This window comes from Vanessa tameamea, chromosome 3 (genome assembly GCF_037043105.1).
Source record: "Vanessa tameamea isolate UH-Manoa-2023 chromosome 3, ilVanTame1 primary haplotype, whole genome shotgun sequence".
Taxonomy (NCBI): domain Eukaryota; kingdom Metazoa; phylum Arthropoda; class Insecta; order Lepidoptera; family Nymphalidae; genus Vanessa; species Vanessa tameamea.
This window is the reverse complement of record NC_087311.1, coordinates 5688601-5705260: the sequence shown is the minus strand read 5'-3', so window position 1 is coordinate 5705260 and position 16660 is coordinate 5688601. Positions and strand designations below refer to the sequence as shown.

General features: G+C 30.5%; 3 protein-coding genes across 4 annotated transcripts; 2 read left to right on the top strand and 1 right to left on the bottom strand.

The window, feature by feature from the left end:
- Positions 1 to 1229: 1229 nt before the first annotated feature.
- Positions 1230 to 3701, top strand: LOC113397375 (mitochondrial ornithine transporter 1). 2 transcript variants are annotated; one of them, XM_026635689.2, is made up of 7 exons: positions 1230 to 1399; positions 1840 to 1920; positions 2011 to 2255; positions 2379 to 2525; positions 2839 to 2971; positions 3190 to 3387; positions 3517 to 3701. In XM_026635689.2, the coding sequence occupies exons 2-7, from the start codon at positions 1851 to 1853 to the stop codon at positions 3636 to 3638; spliced, it is 915 nt and encodes a 304-aa protein (XP_026491474.1). In that variant the 5' UTR covers positions 1230 to 1399; positions 1840 to 1850; the 3' UTR covers positions 3639 to 3701. The 2 variants fall into 2 exon arrangements, with proteins under 2 accessions (XP_026491474.1, XP_026491475.1); XM_026635690.2 differs by lacking the exon at positions 2379 to 2525.
- Positions 3702 to 4642: 941 nt separating this feature from the next.
- LOC113397376 (uncharacterized) lies at positions 4643 to 7416 on the top strand. Its single transcript, XM_026635691.2, has 2 exons — positions 4643 to 5049; positions 7102 to 7416. Exons 1-2 carry the CDS (start codon positions 4739 to 4741, stop codon positions 7334 to 7336), a joined length of 546 nt encoding a protein of 181 aa, XP_026491476.2. The 5' UTR covers positions 4643 to 4738; the 3' UTR covers positions 7337 to 7416.
- Positions 7417 to 9981: 2565 nt separating this feature from the next.
- On the bottom strand, positions 9982 to 11192 carry LOC113397377 (S-phase kinase-associated protein 1). Its single transcript, XM_026635692.2, has 2 exons — positions 10943 to 11192; positions 9982 to 10863 (listed from the first exon to the last, which is right to left on the bottom strand). Exon 2 carries the CDS (start codon positions 10861 to 10863, stop codon positions 10375 to 10377), a length of 489 nt encoding a protein of 162 aa, XP_026491477.1. The 5' UTR covers positions 10943 to 11192; the 3' UTR covers positions 9982 to 10374.
- Positions 11193 to 16660: the final 5468 nt, after the last annotated feature.

Sequence of the window (16660 nt, the reverse complement as noted above, 5' to 3'; positions counted from 1 at the left end):
TCACAAATGCAAAAATACATATATTCACCGATGATAGGCTAAAGTTACCATTATTATTCAAAGGACATTTATAAATTATAATTTAATAATTTAGTTTTTGGCCCTTAATGAATACGTAACACAATGATATATTTAATGAAATAAGGCATATTTTTTACTATGCATTATAACATAAAATATATATTGGACATTTTAATTTTGTATTGTGTGGTAATAAATAGGATTTGCTTTGTTATTTAAGATTTTTTGTTGCATATCAGTTGTAGAAAATGGGCGATTATATTAAAATCATTTTTTAATGTTATTAAAAAACCATTTTTGATATAAAATATGATTTGATACAAATAAACTTTGAGAGTTAAGACGACCAATTAAATTTAGTAAGAACAAAAATAAAAAGTTTTTTCAAAAAAAATTAAGAGCGTCAGAGGAGAGAGAAAGCCGTAGTTTTGATTCCAGACAGTCTATCTCACCACCTGAGACAGTTGGGTTTCCGGAACAATTGGTTTGCGGATTAATATTCGTAATCATAATGCTTTAGTCGCTTATTTAGTCGGTTTGTCAACCAGACAATGTTTTATTATAAAAAAAATATATCTTGTGGCGTAAAAATATTTAATAGCATAGTGTCTTAACGTTTTATGCGGCGCAAGTGCGTGCGGATTGTCAACACAGCATAATATATAATTTACTGAAATATAAAAAGATGAACTTTAAGTAATTATTGAAAAAATATTATTCTAGCCCGTTAATTAATAATCTTGCTTATTGTTATTTTATTGAAGCGCAAAATTGTTGAAAAATTGTTATATGCTTTAATGCTAGCCCATTCAATATTCCGTTACTAGGTAAATACTGCGCTATTGTAAGGGTGCTAAGAGTGGAGAGTTAATAAACCAACAGTTAAAATAGCCAAATAAATATTTCCCCCTGCAACCTTAAGATAACTAAATACCTTAATATGAAATTAAAAGGTAGCACAGAACAGACGGATGATTTTTTAATCGAAAGAACTAATCAGAATCAGATTATTAAAAGGAACAAAAAATATCGATCAAATAATGAAAAACAGTTCACGAACATTAGAATTATCAAAAATATATATAAAAAAATTATCTCCCCTGCCAACATAAGATAACTATCATGGTATCATAGAGTATAGTAAATGCCAAATGTAATCACATTTCAGATTTCAGAATCAGTCAATTAGAATTAACCAATGTGCTAACTGTTAGTGAGTAGTCGGCACGAACCGTGTTCATTAAATTAGCGGGCGAATAGGCCAAATTATAAACAATAATATTGAGCAAAATATTTATAAATTATATTCAATAAGCTTCTGCTTGAATTGAAATACTTAATTTCTGGTCATTCGTTGTTTTCCAAGCCCAAAATAATAGTAAGTCCTTAGTCCACACTTTATTAAATCTTATCTTTAGTTTCAGTTAACCTCGATAACTTTATCGAAAATTTTAAAAATAATTATAATAGTGTAATATTAACGTACGTTTTTTAAATATATATATTTTAAAAACATGTTCATCTTGGTTTTATTATGTTAATAATTTCTTACTGTACAAATAAAATGATTATTTATAAATATCAAAACTTTATGTGAATGATAATATAATTTAGTCACTTTGTGGACTACGAACTGGTGACTAAATAATTATAAAAAGTTTATCACCATTACTCATTTTACGAGCTATTGGAATCGAAAAAAATAAAATACTTATTAATTTAAAAAATAGCATTATTATATATTTTAAACATTTTTGTTTAAAATACAATGTTAAAAAATCTTCTTTAATTTTACAAATTATTCATTTTACTTTTTAGCCTAAGCCAGCATGGCTCATTCATCCGGATCAAAAGGAAATTTAAAAAGTGGCTTCATAGATTTCACAGCTGGATCACTGGGTAATGTTATAATAATGCAACAAACTAATGTCAATTTTATTAATTTAACAATTGTCAACCTTATATTAATAAATAATTTATATGTAACAGGCGGGATAGCACTTGTGTATGTGGGACAACCTCTGGACACAGTGAAAGTAAAGATGCAAACATTTCCTCATCTTTACCAGGGAATGTTTAATTGCCTAAAACAAACACTTCGTAATGATGGTATAGTTAGGGGGTTGTATGCAGGCACAACACCAGCAGTTATGGCAAATATTGCAGAGAATTCTGTATTATTTGCAGCCTATGGATATTGTCAAAAATTTGTGTGTAATGTGATAGGAACTGAGGTAATATTACTTTATGGACTTTAATAATACAAATATTTAAATTTTCAGATATGATATGATATAATATACATATATACACATACATGGATGGATAATATAATTCTGTGATATATATTGTTTCAGAGTGTTGAGGAACTTTCAATGGTGGGCAATGCATCAGCGGGATTCCTGGCAGCTTTTTTCTCATCTTTCACATTATGTCCAACAGAGTTAATCAAGTGCCAACTGCAGGCAATGAGAGAAGTTAACGCTCAAGGCTCACAAACAGCTGTATGATGACTCTCCTTTGGGTATTTCATTAATAATTGACTTTTGAGCAATATAATCATATTATACAGCATTTTTTTAAACCATTTTGTTCAAATAAAATTCACATATTTGACTCATTTAAAATAATAAAATATATAATGCTTACAGATTATACTTATTACATTATTAAATGCCTAAGCTACTTAAGATGATGCAGCTAATAAAAATCACCTATTGCATCATCTTACATGGGTTTATATAACAATCATTCACTTTTTTCAATTTACTACAAGAAAACTCCATAATTTATATTAAATCATTATTTTATTTTTAGGTAAAGATAACCCCGCTACAGTTGACTCAACAAATATTCAAACAATATGGAATACAAGGATTATTCCGAGGACTTGTACCGACAATCATGAGGGAAATGCCAGGTTACTTCTTCTTCTTTGGTGGATATGAAGGTATAAAATATTTTTTTATTATCTACATTTAAGTAGAGAGTCCAACTTATTATTGGTTTTTAACATGGCACTGTTATTAGCTTATTATATATAGAACTGCTACTACTACTGTTATATCTAGAAAAGATGGTGAAATTATCAGATTCTTAATTTAATCAGATAATATCAGAAAGTTTTCTAAAATAATTACTTGCTTATGTATTCATTACAATTATCAGGTACAAGAGAATTATTATCCAAACCCGGTCAATCGAAGGATGAAATAGGTTTCGTAAAGACTATGATAGCTGGTGCAGTTGGAGGATTACTGTTGTGGACGATTATTTTTCCATCTGATGTTATAAAATCAAGAATACAAATATCAAACAAAAGTCAGAAATTCCTCACTGTTGGTCTGGATATAATTCAAAAAGAAGGTTTGTTATTTACTACTCTAAACAACTTGTCACCATTGTATATTCGTAAGAAAACTATAAACATCCATTAGGCATTTGATTATGTTCGAAATTTAATTTACTTATAAATTATTCACTTGTTTAAACCAGGAGTGCTGGCACTTTACAATGGCCTCAAACCAACATTAGTAAGAACAATACCGGCGACTGCAGTTCTATTCGTCGTATATGAATATTCAAAGAAGATTATGCATCAGTCCTTTGGTGATTAAGTATGAGGCTAAAAGATATATAATATTTACAATATAATAATAAATTAATTGTTATACCTTTAAGTGGCATTTTAAATACATATGTTGCCCTTATTTCTTATTCAAACAAATAAGATAAAGTCAATCATTCAAGGTTAAAATATGATAAATATTAAATCCCTGATAATTAAATGGCATATTATCTTCTAATATAAATGTACCTAATGGTATTGATAGTTTTTGCTTCGTTTCATTAATTTGCGTCGCATTATTAATTATAATATATTTTGTTATTATGTTATGCACAAATTTAAATAAAGTCTCTATAGCATCGATACTTAGTTGAGTCCTGTAATATTATAATTAAGCAATAAAAATATAAGTGGGTTAAGCTCAATTTATAATTTTTGATTACTAAATGTTAATCTAAAAATAAAAACGCCTACTCCGTTTGCTTACATTGGCCAATGGATAATCCAGTCCTGCTCAAAACCACAGATTTACGTTCTTTCCGGCGAACGGTATTGTGAACATTTCTAACTTCTGGGCCGCTGTTAAAAAAAATATCGAGAGAAAATCATATTTTTCTGGGTCCGACCCAAGACCCCGAGATCTGCAGATTACAGTTATAAAAGTTAACTACTAGATGAATAGAACAATGAGGCACAACATTTAAAACTTACTTTTTTATAGAGGTTAAACAAAAAGTAAGTAACACAGTTTTATGGTATGAACATAAAGTAGTTAAGTAGGTACCTACGGTAAGGTAAATAAACAATCATCTTTAAAGCTAACCATTGCCCATCCAATAATTTATTGTTGCGCTGATCTTTCCCAAAACGCAAATATTGGCACATGCACATTTGAATTTACAAATGAAGTAATAATGAAATTGTCAATTTTTACTTTTTAAATGTTTTAAATGACAATTTATAGACAAATAAACATCCTGATTACACACACACACCTACTCGGTGTCTAGAAGAGCATTCATGTTGTTTGATGTTATTGTTATTGAAGTAAAACGTCATTTTATGGTGCATCATTATCTTATAGCTAATTGTAAAAATTATTTTTTTACTAATAATACAATTAATCTATTAACGTATAAAGTTTGGTAAATGACGAGTGATAATTATCAAATACAAAATATATTAAACTACACAAGAAAATCCTACAAAAGTCGAAATGGGATGTCCTTAGAAGCGTTTAGTGCTAGAACTGAAGACGTAAATGAAGAATTGCTCGAATCGCCAAGGAGCGATAGAGTGGCTGCAGATACTGCAAGTTGTAGTTGCGATTTAGATACAGAAGTGGAAATAGCTAACATTCTTCACAAAAAATGTCCTGTTATAGCATTAGCTCAACAGCAACTTCAACGACTTCTGGACGAAACTGATAAGTTACTTTGTGATAATACACAGTGTTGCAGGTAGATTAACTCAATTTATTCTGCAGAAAAGAGTTATCCGAACTATTTACAATATTAGCTCTAGGACATCATTACGCGAAAAATTTAAAGAAATAGGTGTATTAACGGCTGCTTCACAATATATTTATGATAATATAATGTTTATACAGAAGAATATACAAAAGTATTCCATAAAAGCTGATATACATACTATTAATACAAGAAATAAGAATAAACTTGTAACCCCTACTTTCCGTTTACATACGGTAAAGAGAACGTTTTTGGGCAATGGTATACGCCTATATAATAAGATACCGGGAAATGTAACCAATTTATCATTTACGAAATTTAAAAAGTTTATTAAGACTAAATTAATAAATAAGTCTTATTATTTATTAAGAGTACTTTTTAGAAAAAAACGCCTGGATTTAGGCTCGGGTTCACAGGACACTAATTATTGTAAAAAAACAACATTGTTAATCTGTTTATTTGAAAAGAGTTTCGTTTTCTTGCCGTTTCTTCTCGCTGGAGGCTGCTTTCCGAAACGGTGGTAGTATTTTAATATTGACGATTCAAAAACGCTTCGTTGTGAAGTTTACTTGAATAAATTTGATTTAATCTCTTTCTGGAATGAAAAGTAGCATTTTATAGGCATACATCAAATGAGGCTATCAGAAAACTTGATATATTTGTATAATTATCACAGTTCAGTTTTAACCTTGTTTAGTCACTATTACTACTAATATAAATACGGATTATTACTACAAAGTCCAGCGGCATAAACCCTTGTCTAACTTGAACTTGAAATGCGTCGAAGAAGGATGCGCGTGTTCGTTCATAATAGAAGTAGGGTGATGATGATGATGAATGTCCTATGTCCCCTAGATGGGGCAGAGGGCGTCCACAGATGTCCTCCATCGCGATCCGTCTTGAGCTTCAGCCTTCACCTCGCTCCACGTCATTCCGATGTTCGCCGCCTCTGCGAACACGGAGCGTCTCCAGGTTTGACGGGGACGGTCACGCTTTCTTTTCCCTTGGGGATTCCAGTCCAAAGCTTGTTTGGGAATATGGTCGGGGTCCCTTCGGGGCGTGTGTCCAATCCATCTCCACTTGCGACGCTTGATCTGACTGTCGATCGGGCTCTCATGGCATTTCTCCAACAGCTCTAAGTTTGAGATGGTCTCGGGCCAGTAAATACCGAGAATGCGACGAAGACAGCGGTTGACGTAAACTTGGATTTGGCATGAGATGTTCTTTGTAACCTTCCACGTTTCGCACCCGTAAAGCAACACGGATTTCACGTTGGACCCGAATATCTTAAGTTTAATCCTTCGGGTCAGTTTCTGCGATTGCCAAACAGGTCTCAGCTGCGCAAAGGTAGCTCGGGCTTTGGCTATCCGTGAAGCGATGTCCTCTTCACTTCCACCAGTCTCTGACACGACGCTTCCGAGGTATGTAAATTTGTGGACGCATTCCACTGCCTCTGTGCCAATCAGCAACGGTGAGCGATTCATCACACCAATTCTCATCTCCTGGGTCTTCCGGATGTTGATTTTAAGCCCAGTTTTTGCCGCTTCCTGACTTAGATCGTTTAACTTAGCTTGCATATCGGCGTGGGTATGGTTCAGCAGGATAGAAGTAGAGTACCAACTGATATGACTATTCTTACGTATTTCAACATTTCCTTTGTAAATTACAAGCTTAAAACAGAAACCGTTAAAACTAAAACTGTTAGTAACTTTATTTAGCTTTCTTAAAATTATTGTAGCTCTTCGGTTGAGTAACTTATAAAGCCGGTAAAAGTGCCTGGACAGTAAAAATAGCAATAGGTTCTGGAAGTAGGGATAAATAATTATTTGTTACTAAAGGTACATTACAAATTAAATTAAGAGGTTAAGATCATTTTCTATTATTTTTGTAAGTATTGATTCGTACGCTAAGGTTAACCAAAGTGTTTCAAAATTGAGTGTGCCAAACTGCAGTGAAGGGGCCGAATGTTCAGATTTTTTTCTTTCCACATATTTACTGCCCGCTACATAATCATGTACTCAAGACCATTTTGTTTTTTTTTAGGTCGATCTATGATTATTTCCTTTTAGGTAAGGAAGTATTATGGAATCAAAATAAATGCCAATGTACGCTTATAATCATGATAATATTCACATTTATCGTCGGCCTTATACTTGGTGCTGCTTCGTGTGGAACGAACCTGCGGAAATTCAATAGCCCTCTTCTTACATGCATTGATAACTATTTTATACCTGAAAGTTATTCAGCTCATGACGATTTATTTAGTGCTATTGTTTGAAATATCTGTAAGTCTTGTCGAAATGTAAAAAAAATTAACCAATCTTAACACATAAATTAAAATTCCTAATATACACACATATGAAATGTTTTTAATTTTTTAAAGAGTTTTATGGACACTAGATATCTCCTCTCATATTACATCTCTCTACCACTTGTATGCGGACGATCTTCAAATCTATTCACTAAGTAAAGTTTCGGATTTAGCTAAAACTATTTATTTAGTGAATGACAATTTAGATGAAATAGCTAAATGGTCAAAATCTTTTAGATTAAAGGTAAACTCTACAAAAACCCAATTTTTAATCATCGGGAGTTCTAGGTTAATATCACGCATTTCTTTTTCTGAATTACCCACTGTTCGCTTGGATAATGTTGACATACCGTTTAGCACAAATTGTAAAAATGTAGGGGTTATTTTTGATCAACATTTATCGTGGGAACCACATATAAGTAACTTAAGTAAAAAAATGTTTTTTACTGTAGGGTCGCTCCGAAGGTTGCGAAACTTTCTACTAATTCACACTAAAATTTCGCTTCCACAGAGCCTCATATTACCAATTCTCGATTATGCTGATACTTGCTATGTTGACTTAAAAGAGGAGCAATTAAACAAGCTTGAGCGTCTTCATAATATTTGCATTCGTTTCATATTTGGTGTTCGTCAATATGATCACATCTCCGACTTTCGCAAAAAGCTCAAGTGGCTCCCAATTCACTATCGCAAGAATACTCCTATTCTCCATCTTCTTTACTCAATTATTTTTCTTCCTTCAACTCCGCTCTATTTAAAGGAGAATTTAAAATTTTTATGTACTACTCATAATCGAACGCTTCGTTCTGAAGATTTTGATGAATTTACTTTTAAAAATTCCTCCTCATTCGACTTCATTCTATACAAATTCCTTTACTGTTCAGGCTATTCGTCTGTGGAACTCTCTTCCTGTTGAAGTAAGACGTGCACAATCACTTGCTTAATTTAAAACTATGTTGAAACAATACTATCTTGGACTTTAATGTTGTATTTAGTTCGAGAGAATTTTAGTTTAATATTGTATATAATTTATATCTAATGTGATACATACATATATGTATGCTTGTTAGCTACCAGGTACTGTACATTATTTTATTTTAAATATATTATTATTTCACTGTAATGTATTCATATATTATGTTTATATCTGCCTTGTACACCTCTACCTCTTTCTATATCTGTTTCTTTCCTCTACCCTAAGGTTGCCTGGAAGAGATCGCTGTTTAGCGATAAGGCCGCCTCTTGTGCATCTTTCTTAAATGTGATTTAACTTTATGTTTACTGGTGTACAATAAAGAGTAATTTGATTTGATTTGATATTGTACACAGAATGCAATTAATACACTGCACTTTTTAAAATGTTAACAAAATTATTTATTTCAGCCTCCCATAATCTAGAATATCAGAAGAAAACTAATATGTAGGTACATACAACATTGTTATACAATCATAATCTGATGGGACATCAATCCAATAGGACCAGAAACAATTCAGGCATAAGGTCTGCTTTCTAATATTTGGGAGTGTTTAAACTTCTAACTTCCAGGCTCGGGGTATTGGTACTTCTCCCCAAAAAAAACCAATAACTTTTAATGTACTTTGGGAACTGCAGCCTTATAGCTATCCACTAGACCCACGACTCAGGTAGTGGTAACACACAATAATAGTACATAAATATTATATATAATTTAATTCAAAGTCATATCAGTGACGAAAAGTGGAATAACGATTATTGTTGTTTGATAATTATGGAACTATTACACCAGACAAAACAGATCATTCAATTACAAAAAACTTAAAAAAAAAAAGAAAGAAACAAAACAAAATATTATAAACAATATTGTTATATTTTGAAACAATATTGTCTTTATACATTAAAAGCTTATTCAATTTTATATTAACTATGAACATAATAATGGCATTTTAAACATTGCTTGTCTTTTTTTGTCTTCGAGAAACTTAGTTACTGTAAATTTTGAGCAATATTCGATTTTCTTTGCATTTGTCTACATAAAACATGTGTTATAGAAAAATTATTCACTTTTTCACACTTAGAAATAAATATACTGTCATAATTTTAATACTTTAATTCTTACTCAGATTTTCATAGCATTAGTCATGCCACCGCATTTTTAAAGCACAAGCTAGCACTGTTGAGCTAAAATTAAGGACACTACATTGTGAATTGTACAGTTTATTTTATACCTGTGAAACTTTAGAAAACAGATAAAATAATTTTCTATTAAGTATGATGAAGATGTATGTAGTAGTATGTAGTGATTTTTTATCAATATAGAAATGTTGAGGGGCCTATCTCAACCTAAATTTGATAAAAACCTGCATAGTTATCATATTTATCAGATTTTTTCTAAAAAAAATTAATCATACATTAAAAAATAATTGTAGGTATACTCATTACCTAATAAAAACAATCAAATACACACCTCTGGGTGCTTTCAGTAATAATGTTTCAGTATTTACGAATTTGTTTTTGTGATAATATAAACAAAAGTCTATCAATGGAAAATATAATTTCAATCACTGGCAAGTTGAAACTATGAACACATTGTGACTTACCCTATTATGTATTAATTCAATTAATAAATAAATACTTCATTGAAAACATATATTTTAAATTACACCAAATCACAAGCTTTTCTAGCCTTTATTATTATTAAAGATTTAAACTAAAATCTAAATTTACACACAACATTGATCATTTCTCTATACATTAAATGAAACTAAAATAGATAACATGAGTTAATATAAACCACCTAATGGTATTCATGGGATATACTTTACTATTTGTCATGCGAGAGTTTATTTCAAAAATTTTAATGTGATTAAGTTAATGAGAAAGATACCATAGTAACTTATGTTTTTATATTAACTGAAATAATTTGTGGATATAGAAAATGTTGTATTAACAGCATCATTAGGTCAAAAGCTTAAACCTATATTTCTCCTAGATGGATCGAGACTTAAGACTTCAGTTAAAATCTACATTACTTTTCCTCACACCATTCGTTTTCTTTGCGAACCTGTTCTTCTTCAGCTGCTGTAAAATCATTTTTGATGTTGAACGTTTTACGAATTTCTTCAGGTGTTTTTCCCTTAATCATATTCGCTACCGTCTTGCAGGTGACATCTAAAAGCCCTTTTATATCTAAATAATTAGCTGCCAAAATTAATTCGAACAAGGTACCCTGATCAACTTTCAAAAAATCTGCATCCCAAGAAGAAATATCATCAGTTCGCTTTTCTTTGTTCTCGTCATCTTCGGGTATAGGAGGATCGTCTTTATGGTAAGTTGCCCACTGAATTACCTTCTTTAAAATTGCAGAATTTACATTGGGTAAAGGAACCACTTCCTCCTCGTCATCGTCCATACCTAAATCTTCTAACATAGTTTTGATTGTAACTGAACATTTGGCGATTTCCACATCAACATCAAATATTTCATTATCTGACGACTGCAATTTAATATTCGGCATCTGTAAAAGCGTAAATATAATGCTTGAAATTTACCCCGCAAGACGCCATCTTATTTATAAAAATAGTTGTATAGCTCACCTTTATAAATGTTTAATATATAAGAATAATATCTTGAAAACAAATTTAATATGACGCTTCTGTGAGAACTAGTCAATTTCTACCTCTTGATAAACAAATTATTTATATGCGAATTCCGATATACTATAGTGTCATGCAATGGAAACTACGAATTGAAAGAGTATAAAAACTTCCTACAGAATACAGAAGAAATACTGTGTGGTATGAAATACTGACTGGTGAAATCCACAGAGTATATACGTTGTAAATGTTGACATGACAAAATACTTGCTATTAGATAAAACATGATGTATAACGAAAATTGCCATGTGCTTCTCAAATTATCTTGTATCATGTCTAATATACAAGTGATCGTATCGCGTTATTAGAAAGTAAAGGTAGAATTATAGAAAACATTTAAAAGTAAAAGTAACGACCTGTAACTGTACCACAGCTGGGCTTAGATATCTACATGACTTTTCTTTTTTTTTCTAGGTTCGAAGCAGACGATTCGAACCTAAAAAATGCTTAATAATAAGTTCTTAGTAAAAATAGTTAATCTTTTTTGTTTTCATTAAAATATTTGACATATAATATTTAAAAGTAAATGAATGTCACTTATTGTCTTTTCAAATGTGTCTAATTTTATTCGTAATAACCATAATTCAATGGTGTTTCTTATTTATTTTTTATCTATTTATTACGAATAAATAATATCAATGTCAGAAGAATATTCTACGCCATCTTATATATCTACCATGTCAAGATATCGTCGTCCTGAAACTTTTGACGTCGAACCTGATAAGGCGTCTGCAGATTTGCGATGGTCACACTGGCGGTATACATTCATAAATTTTATCTCAGAAGAAGCTTGTAACGAAACTGATAAAATGAATCTCAAATTATTAATAAATCATCTATCTCCGTCTATACCGTATTGTAAGCCTATAAATTATTTTATATAAAATATTTATAAATAATCATTTAAGGTTGTATAGCTTTTAGCTATTGAGTTATATTCAATCACAGAATTATATAAATGTGATGAATACTTTTTAGTTTGACATTTCTATAAAAAAGTAGAGGAAGAATATTTTTGAATTTGACATGGGAATTGTTAATCTGGGTTGCAAAGCGGAAGATAATGGATGATTGTAATAAAAAGTAGAAAAATAAATATTGTAAACTATATTAAATATTGTTAATTATTTGACGTTCTTTACTTGAAGCTGGGTCTTCAGTATACTCCTATATACGCGATAATAAATCCTACGAGCATGACTTCTCGTTATTAGATCACATATATTTAAAGCCTAAAAATGAAATTTTTGCTCGATATACTCTAGTTGCTCGAAAACAAAGACATGACGAAACTATTACAGAATACGTAAGCGCACTGAAATTATTAGCACATGATTGTAATTTTAAAGGCGTGACCCCTGAAGAATATAAGAGTGAATACATTCGTGACGCGTTTGTTGTTGGGATCACATCCCAAACAATACGACAGAGACTCTTAGAACACTACCTTAAGTTTAGATGAGGCCCTGAATCAAGCGATTGCTTTAGAAACTGCCGAACGAAATTCTCAAGGCTATGTAAATAATAATTATTTTAATCTAAACGCTTTTTCTAAGCAGGAACAAGAAACGCCAAACTCAACAAAACTTAGCTGTAGCAAATTATCCAAGAAAGAAACATTACTTCTTTTGTGGTAGAAGCATTCATCGACGATTTAAATGTCCTCGTAATGCCACCTGCCAACTTTGCTCCAAAACAGGTCATTTCACCAATGTCTGTCGTAGTAACAAAGAAACACTTAACAACGTTGTAAACGAAGATGCACCTGTCGAAGTTGTTATGAAAATCCTATTCCTAACCAAGAATCTGTTGAATACAATCAACCTCATGAACTCCCTTCCACGAGTTCGTCATTTTCAGAACGTCGTTCGACACGGCAGCGAAGAATGCCGAACTATTTAAACGATTACGTTGTGTCTTGAGGGAGGGGGTGAATGACATATAATATTTACAAGTAAATGAATGTCATTTATTGTGTTTTCAAATGAGTCTAATTTTATTCGTAATAACCATAATTCAATGGTGTTTCTTATTTATTTATATCAATATTTAATGAAACTTTTATACATACCTTATTAGATTTCTACTTTTCCTTAGAAACTAGCGATCTGCATATCTCACATATAGGATGTTAACATGCATTTGTGTAATTCTATAATACTTTATTTGCATCAATAATGATCGAACCCAGTTTATATTTAATTATGTTTTATAATCATGTAAAATGAGTAAATTTTTAGGTATTTTTTAATATTTCTAAAACTGCTCGATTCAAATAAAAATAAACTTTTATCAAACCAACCAAACTTACTTTGCTTATTTAAGTTTAAATAAATCGCAACGTTAATGGTCGCCTGATAACATATCCCAAATACGTGGATCATAAATTAAATCGCGGTTGAAAGAGCAGTTGTTTATCCTGTAGACCGGCCTAGAACATAGTAATAAAAACGTGCATTGGTTTTTAGGATGAATATACACATTGTATAAAAAAAATCGACGAACAGCCTTGAATTTAACTACTTTTAAAAAAAATTAATTATGTTTAAAAAACATTGAGGTGTTTTTCTAAAAGTTCTAATAACCAATTGATCAATATCTATTTTTTACAAAACACTAATAATATTGCAAAAAACATTTTTGGATTTATGAAAAGTAAATCAACGGAAAATGCAACGTTATTACTTACAGAGGTTGGACCCTTGATACTAAAAATAAGGTTATAGATGTGTTTTGGATATGTCTAATGCTTACGATACTGTTCCTGTTCACATATAGCTCTAAAAAATATAATCGTTTGGCATCGTTTGGTGGGTTTGCACTAGTCATTTTCCCTCTTATCTCTTAAACCGAACCCAAAGAGTTAAAATAGGTAGCTGCTTAAGCTCACAAGTTACTCTCACATTTGGCGTGCCGCAGTTCTATCGGTCCTTAGTTTCTGTCTGAGAGCGGACGAACATTCTCATGTGCTGAAGAAATATCTAGAAAAACATCCTAAAGGTACTCTCCGTTAGACAAGGCTATTCAAATGTAAGAATGCTGAGACTATCAAGACTACTTTTATCAAACCCTTTCGAAAGCCAAATTGAGAGAGCGAGTGACGGAGTGAATATTCCTGCTTTCCAGTCCAACCGGTTTACCAGGAGATATTCAGCTACTTTTACTAATGTTGATAAAGCAATAGGACTGTAAGAGTTTGAATCTAAAGGGGTTTTTCCTGGTTTGAGATCGTATATGTAAAAAAATTGTTCAAATACATACTAATAAAGTTAGTTCGCTGCAGTGATAAATCTTCATTATCTCATTTAATCAAACGATTAAAGCGCTAGATGAATCAAGCGTTTATAGAGAATAATTTTCTTGCGACCAAAATGTCGTTAGCGCTGTGATTTTTAGGGCACTTACGAAGTTTTGGTTTAATTTTATGTTTATAATGAGGTTGTAGTTTTATAATGGAGTTATGCATTCGTCTTGGACATATAGATGTTAAACTGTCCTTTAGTATACAACCATCATATATTTATTTAACATCGATATATATGTACTTTTAATATATATATATAACAATTACTATTACGTATTATCACTTCAATTATTTACAACCGATACAACTTTATTATGTTGGTTGCGTGACAGCTACGCTTGTCACTCGCCAAGCGTCATATTATTACTTTACAGTGTGCGTGTAGACCATTATTTTTTTCGACACGTTCTGTTTTTTCGGCACGTTCTCAACTTTGTCAGTCCCTCTAGACATATCACAATCAAAGATGCGATTATAAAAAAAGTAACTTTCATGAGTGTCATATAAGATGGTTAAAGGTGTTTTTATAATAAGACTCGTTTTATAATTCATTTGCATTCCATATATTTTAGTATAATATTATTTTATGTAAATATGCAAGAGTAAACATGTATTTTATAAAATTTTATATTCTTTTGTAAAATATGTATGTAGTAATAAAATATATTGATAAAAATACACATTAAAAAAAAACATAACTATCACATAAAATTCGCATTTGTGCAAACATATTTAAGAAATTGGCACACATTAGATGTGTATTGAGCACAGACCAAACAAAGATCTTGAACCTATCCATCACGCTAATACATGAACATGGATCAATTAAGTACATCATTACTAAATGAAAAGATGTTATCTCATATAAAAATTGGTACTTATATACAACAACTGACATTGATAAACATTCTAATAAAACCATTACATTACATGCATGAAATAACATTAGTTTATTATGACATGAAATAGCTTTAAATATTTATCTATATTAAATAAATCAGATCTAACAAACAAATATTAAATGTAAGCTTCTATTTTATTCATATTAGATGTAAGCCTCAAAAACTAATATAATTATATTTCATATAAAACTGCTGGTACACCAAAGTCAGATCAATCATTTATGAGACCGTTTTAAAATTAGTTAGCAAAATTTGACCTATAGATACAAAAAAGTAAAGTTAAATAGAAGCTTGTAATAATAACAACTATCATATAATAGCAGGTTACTAGTATTATTTAAGTCGTGATTCACTGTGACATTATAATTGCACGGAATTTTGTTAATTTCGCAATTAAGAAATTGTTCCGTACCAATTGCAGTAAAATTGTTATTTCATTGGATATTGGTTGGGGTTTTTTTCAATCTTCCTTATTCGTAATAAATAACCAGACCACGACTGATAATTAATTAAGACGATTCAAACAATTATTTAATGACAATTTACCTTCGTGACTTAATAAATAAAACTCATCGAAATAAATAATTTAGAGAATTATCATAGACGTACCCAGGTAATGATAGTATTTGTTTAAAATAATTATATCTAATTAGTTCATCAGTTTCTTTATAGACAATAATAGTACAAGTAACATAAGATAAAACAAAGTTAACGTCATAGCTTAAGGATTCATAGAAAATTAGACATGTCTGTCTGAAAATAGAAACAAAATTTGTTTCTTCTGTACGATGCACAAGGCGACATTAAGTATTTCCGGATGTAATAGATAGTATCTGAAGCAAACAAAATAAAAGTTAAGAAATAAACCAATACGTAATAAACTATTGTATGTTGCAACAGTGATTATTTTTAAGTTTTATTTCTTACTTTTAAATTCACGGAGAAACTGGGCCAAATGTATTCAGTGCAAATATAATTCAACTGAAATTGTTTTCTAATATTGTATGAAATTGAGACGATGATTTAAGTTCAGTTCAATTATTGTCACTAGTGAAATTATAATATCACAGCATTTAAAATAATCTGCGATATATACATTTAAGCATGACTAATGATATATGCTTTTCTCTAAGATTCGATATAATGATTCTTATGTCTAAATTCTTTGGAAGTTTTATGTAGGTAACAAAACTGTAGAAATACAGTAATATTTTTTTTTATAACCTAAAATAGACTCCAAATGTAGTAATAAAGTAAGTAAAAAAACTTTCAACAATCAAAAAAACCGTATATCTAAAATTGATAAATATAATTTTCCTAAAAATAAAATCTTCAAAAAGTAAACTTTCTTAGGTTTAAAAATGAATTTTATAGAACATATATTTAATGCATAATATTATGCCTATTTTTTTTCTTAATCTAAGTAACTTAGATATTATTGTAACTAAGTCT

Excerpts from the sequence above, each read along its gene's own strand:
- LOC113397375 (XM_026635689.2), top strand. The coding sequence starts at position 1,851 with ATGGCTCATTCATCCGGATCAAAAGGAAATTTAAAAAGTGGCTTCATA. Across the intron at positions 1,921-2,010 it reads TTTCACAGCTGGATCACTGG|GCGGGATAGCACTTGTGTAT; the intron begins GTAATGTTATAA and ends TATATGTAACAG. Across the intron at positions 2,526-2,838 it reads CTCAAGGCTCACAAACAGCT|GTAAAGATAACCCCGCTACA; the intron begins GTATGATGACTC and ends TTTTATTTTTAG.
- LOC113397376 (XM_026635691.2), top strand. The coding sequence starts at position 4,739 with ATGACGAGTGATAATTATCAAATACAAAATATATTAAACTACACAAGA. Across the intron at positions 5,050-7,101 it reads GATAATACACAGTGTTGCAG|GTCGATCTATGATTATTTCC; the intron begins GTAGATTAACTC and ends GTTTTTTTTTAG.
- LOC113397377 (XM_026635692.2), bottom strand. The coding sequence starts at position 10,863 with ATGCCGAATATTAAATTGCAGTCGTCAGATAATGAAATATTTGATGTT.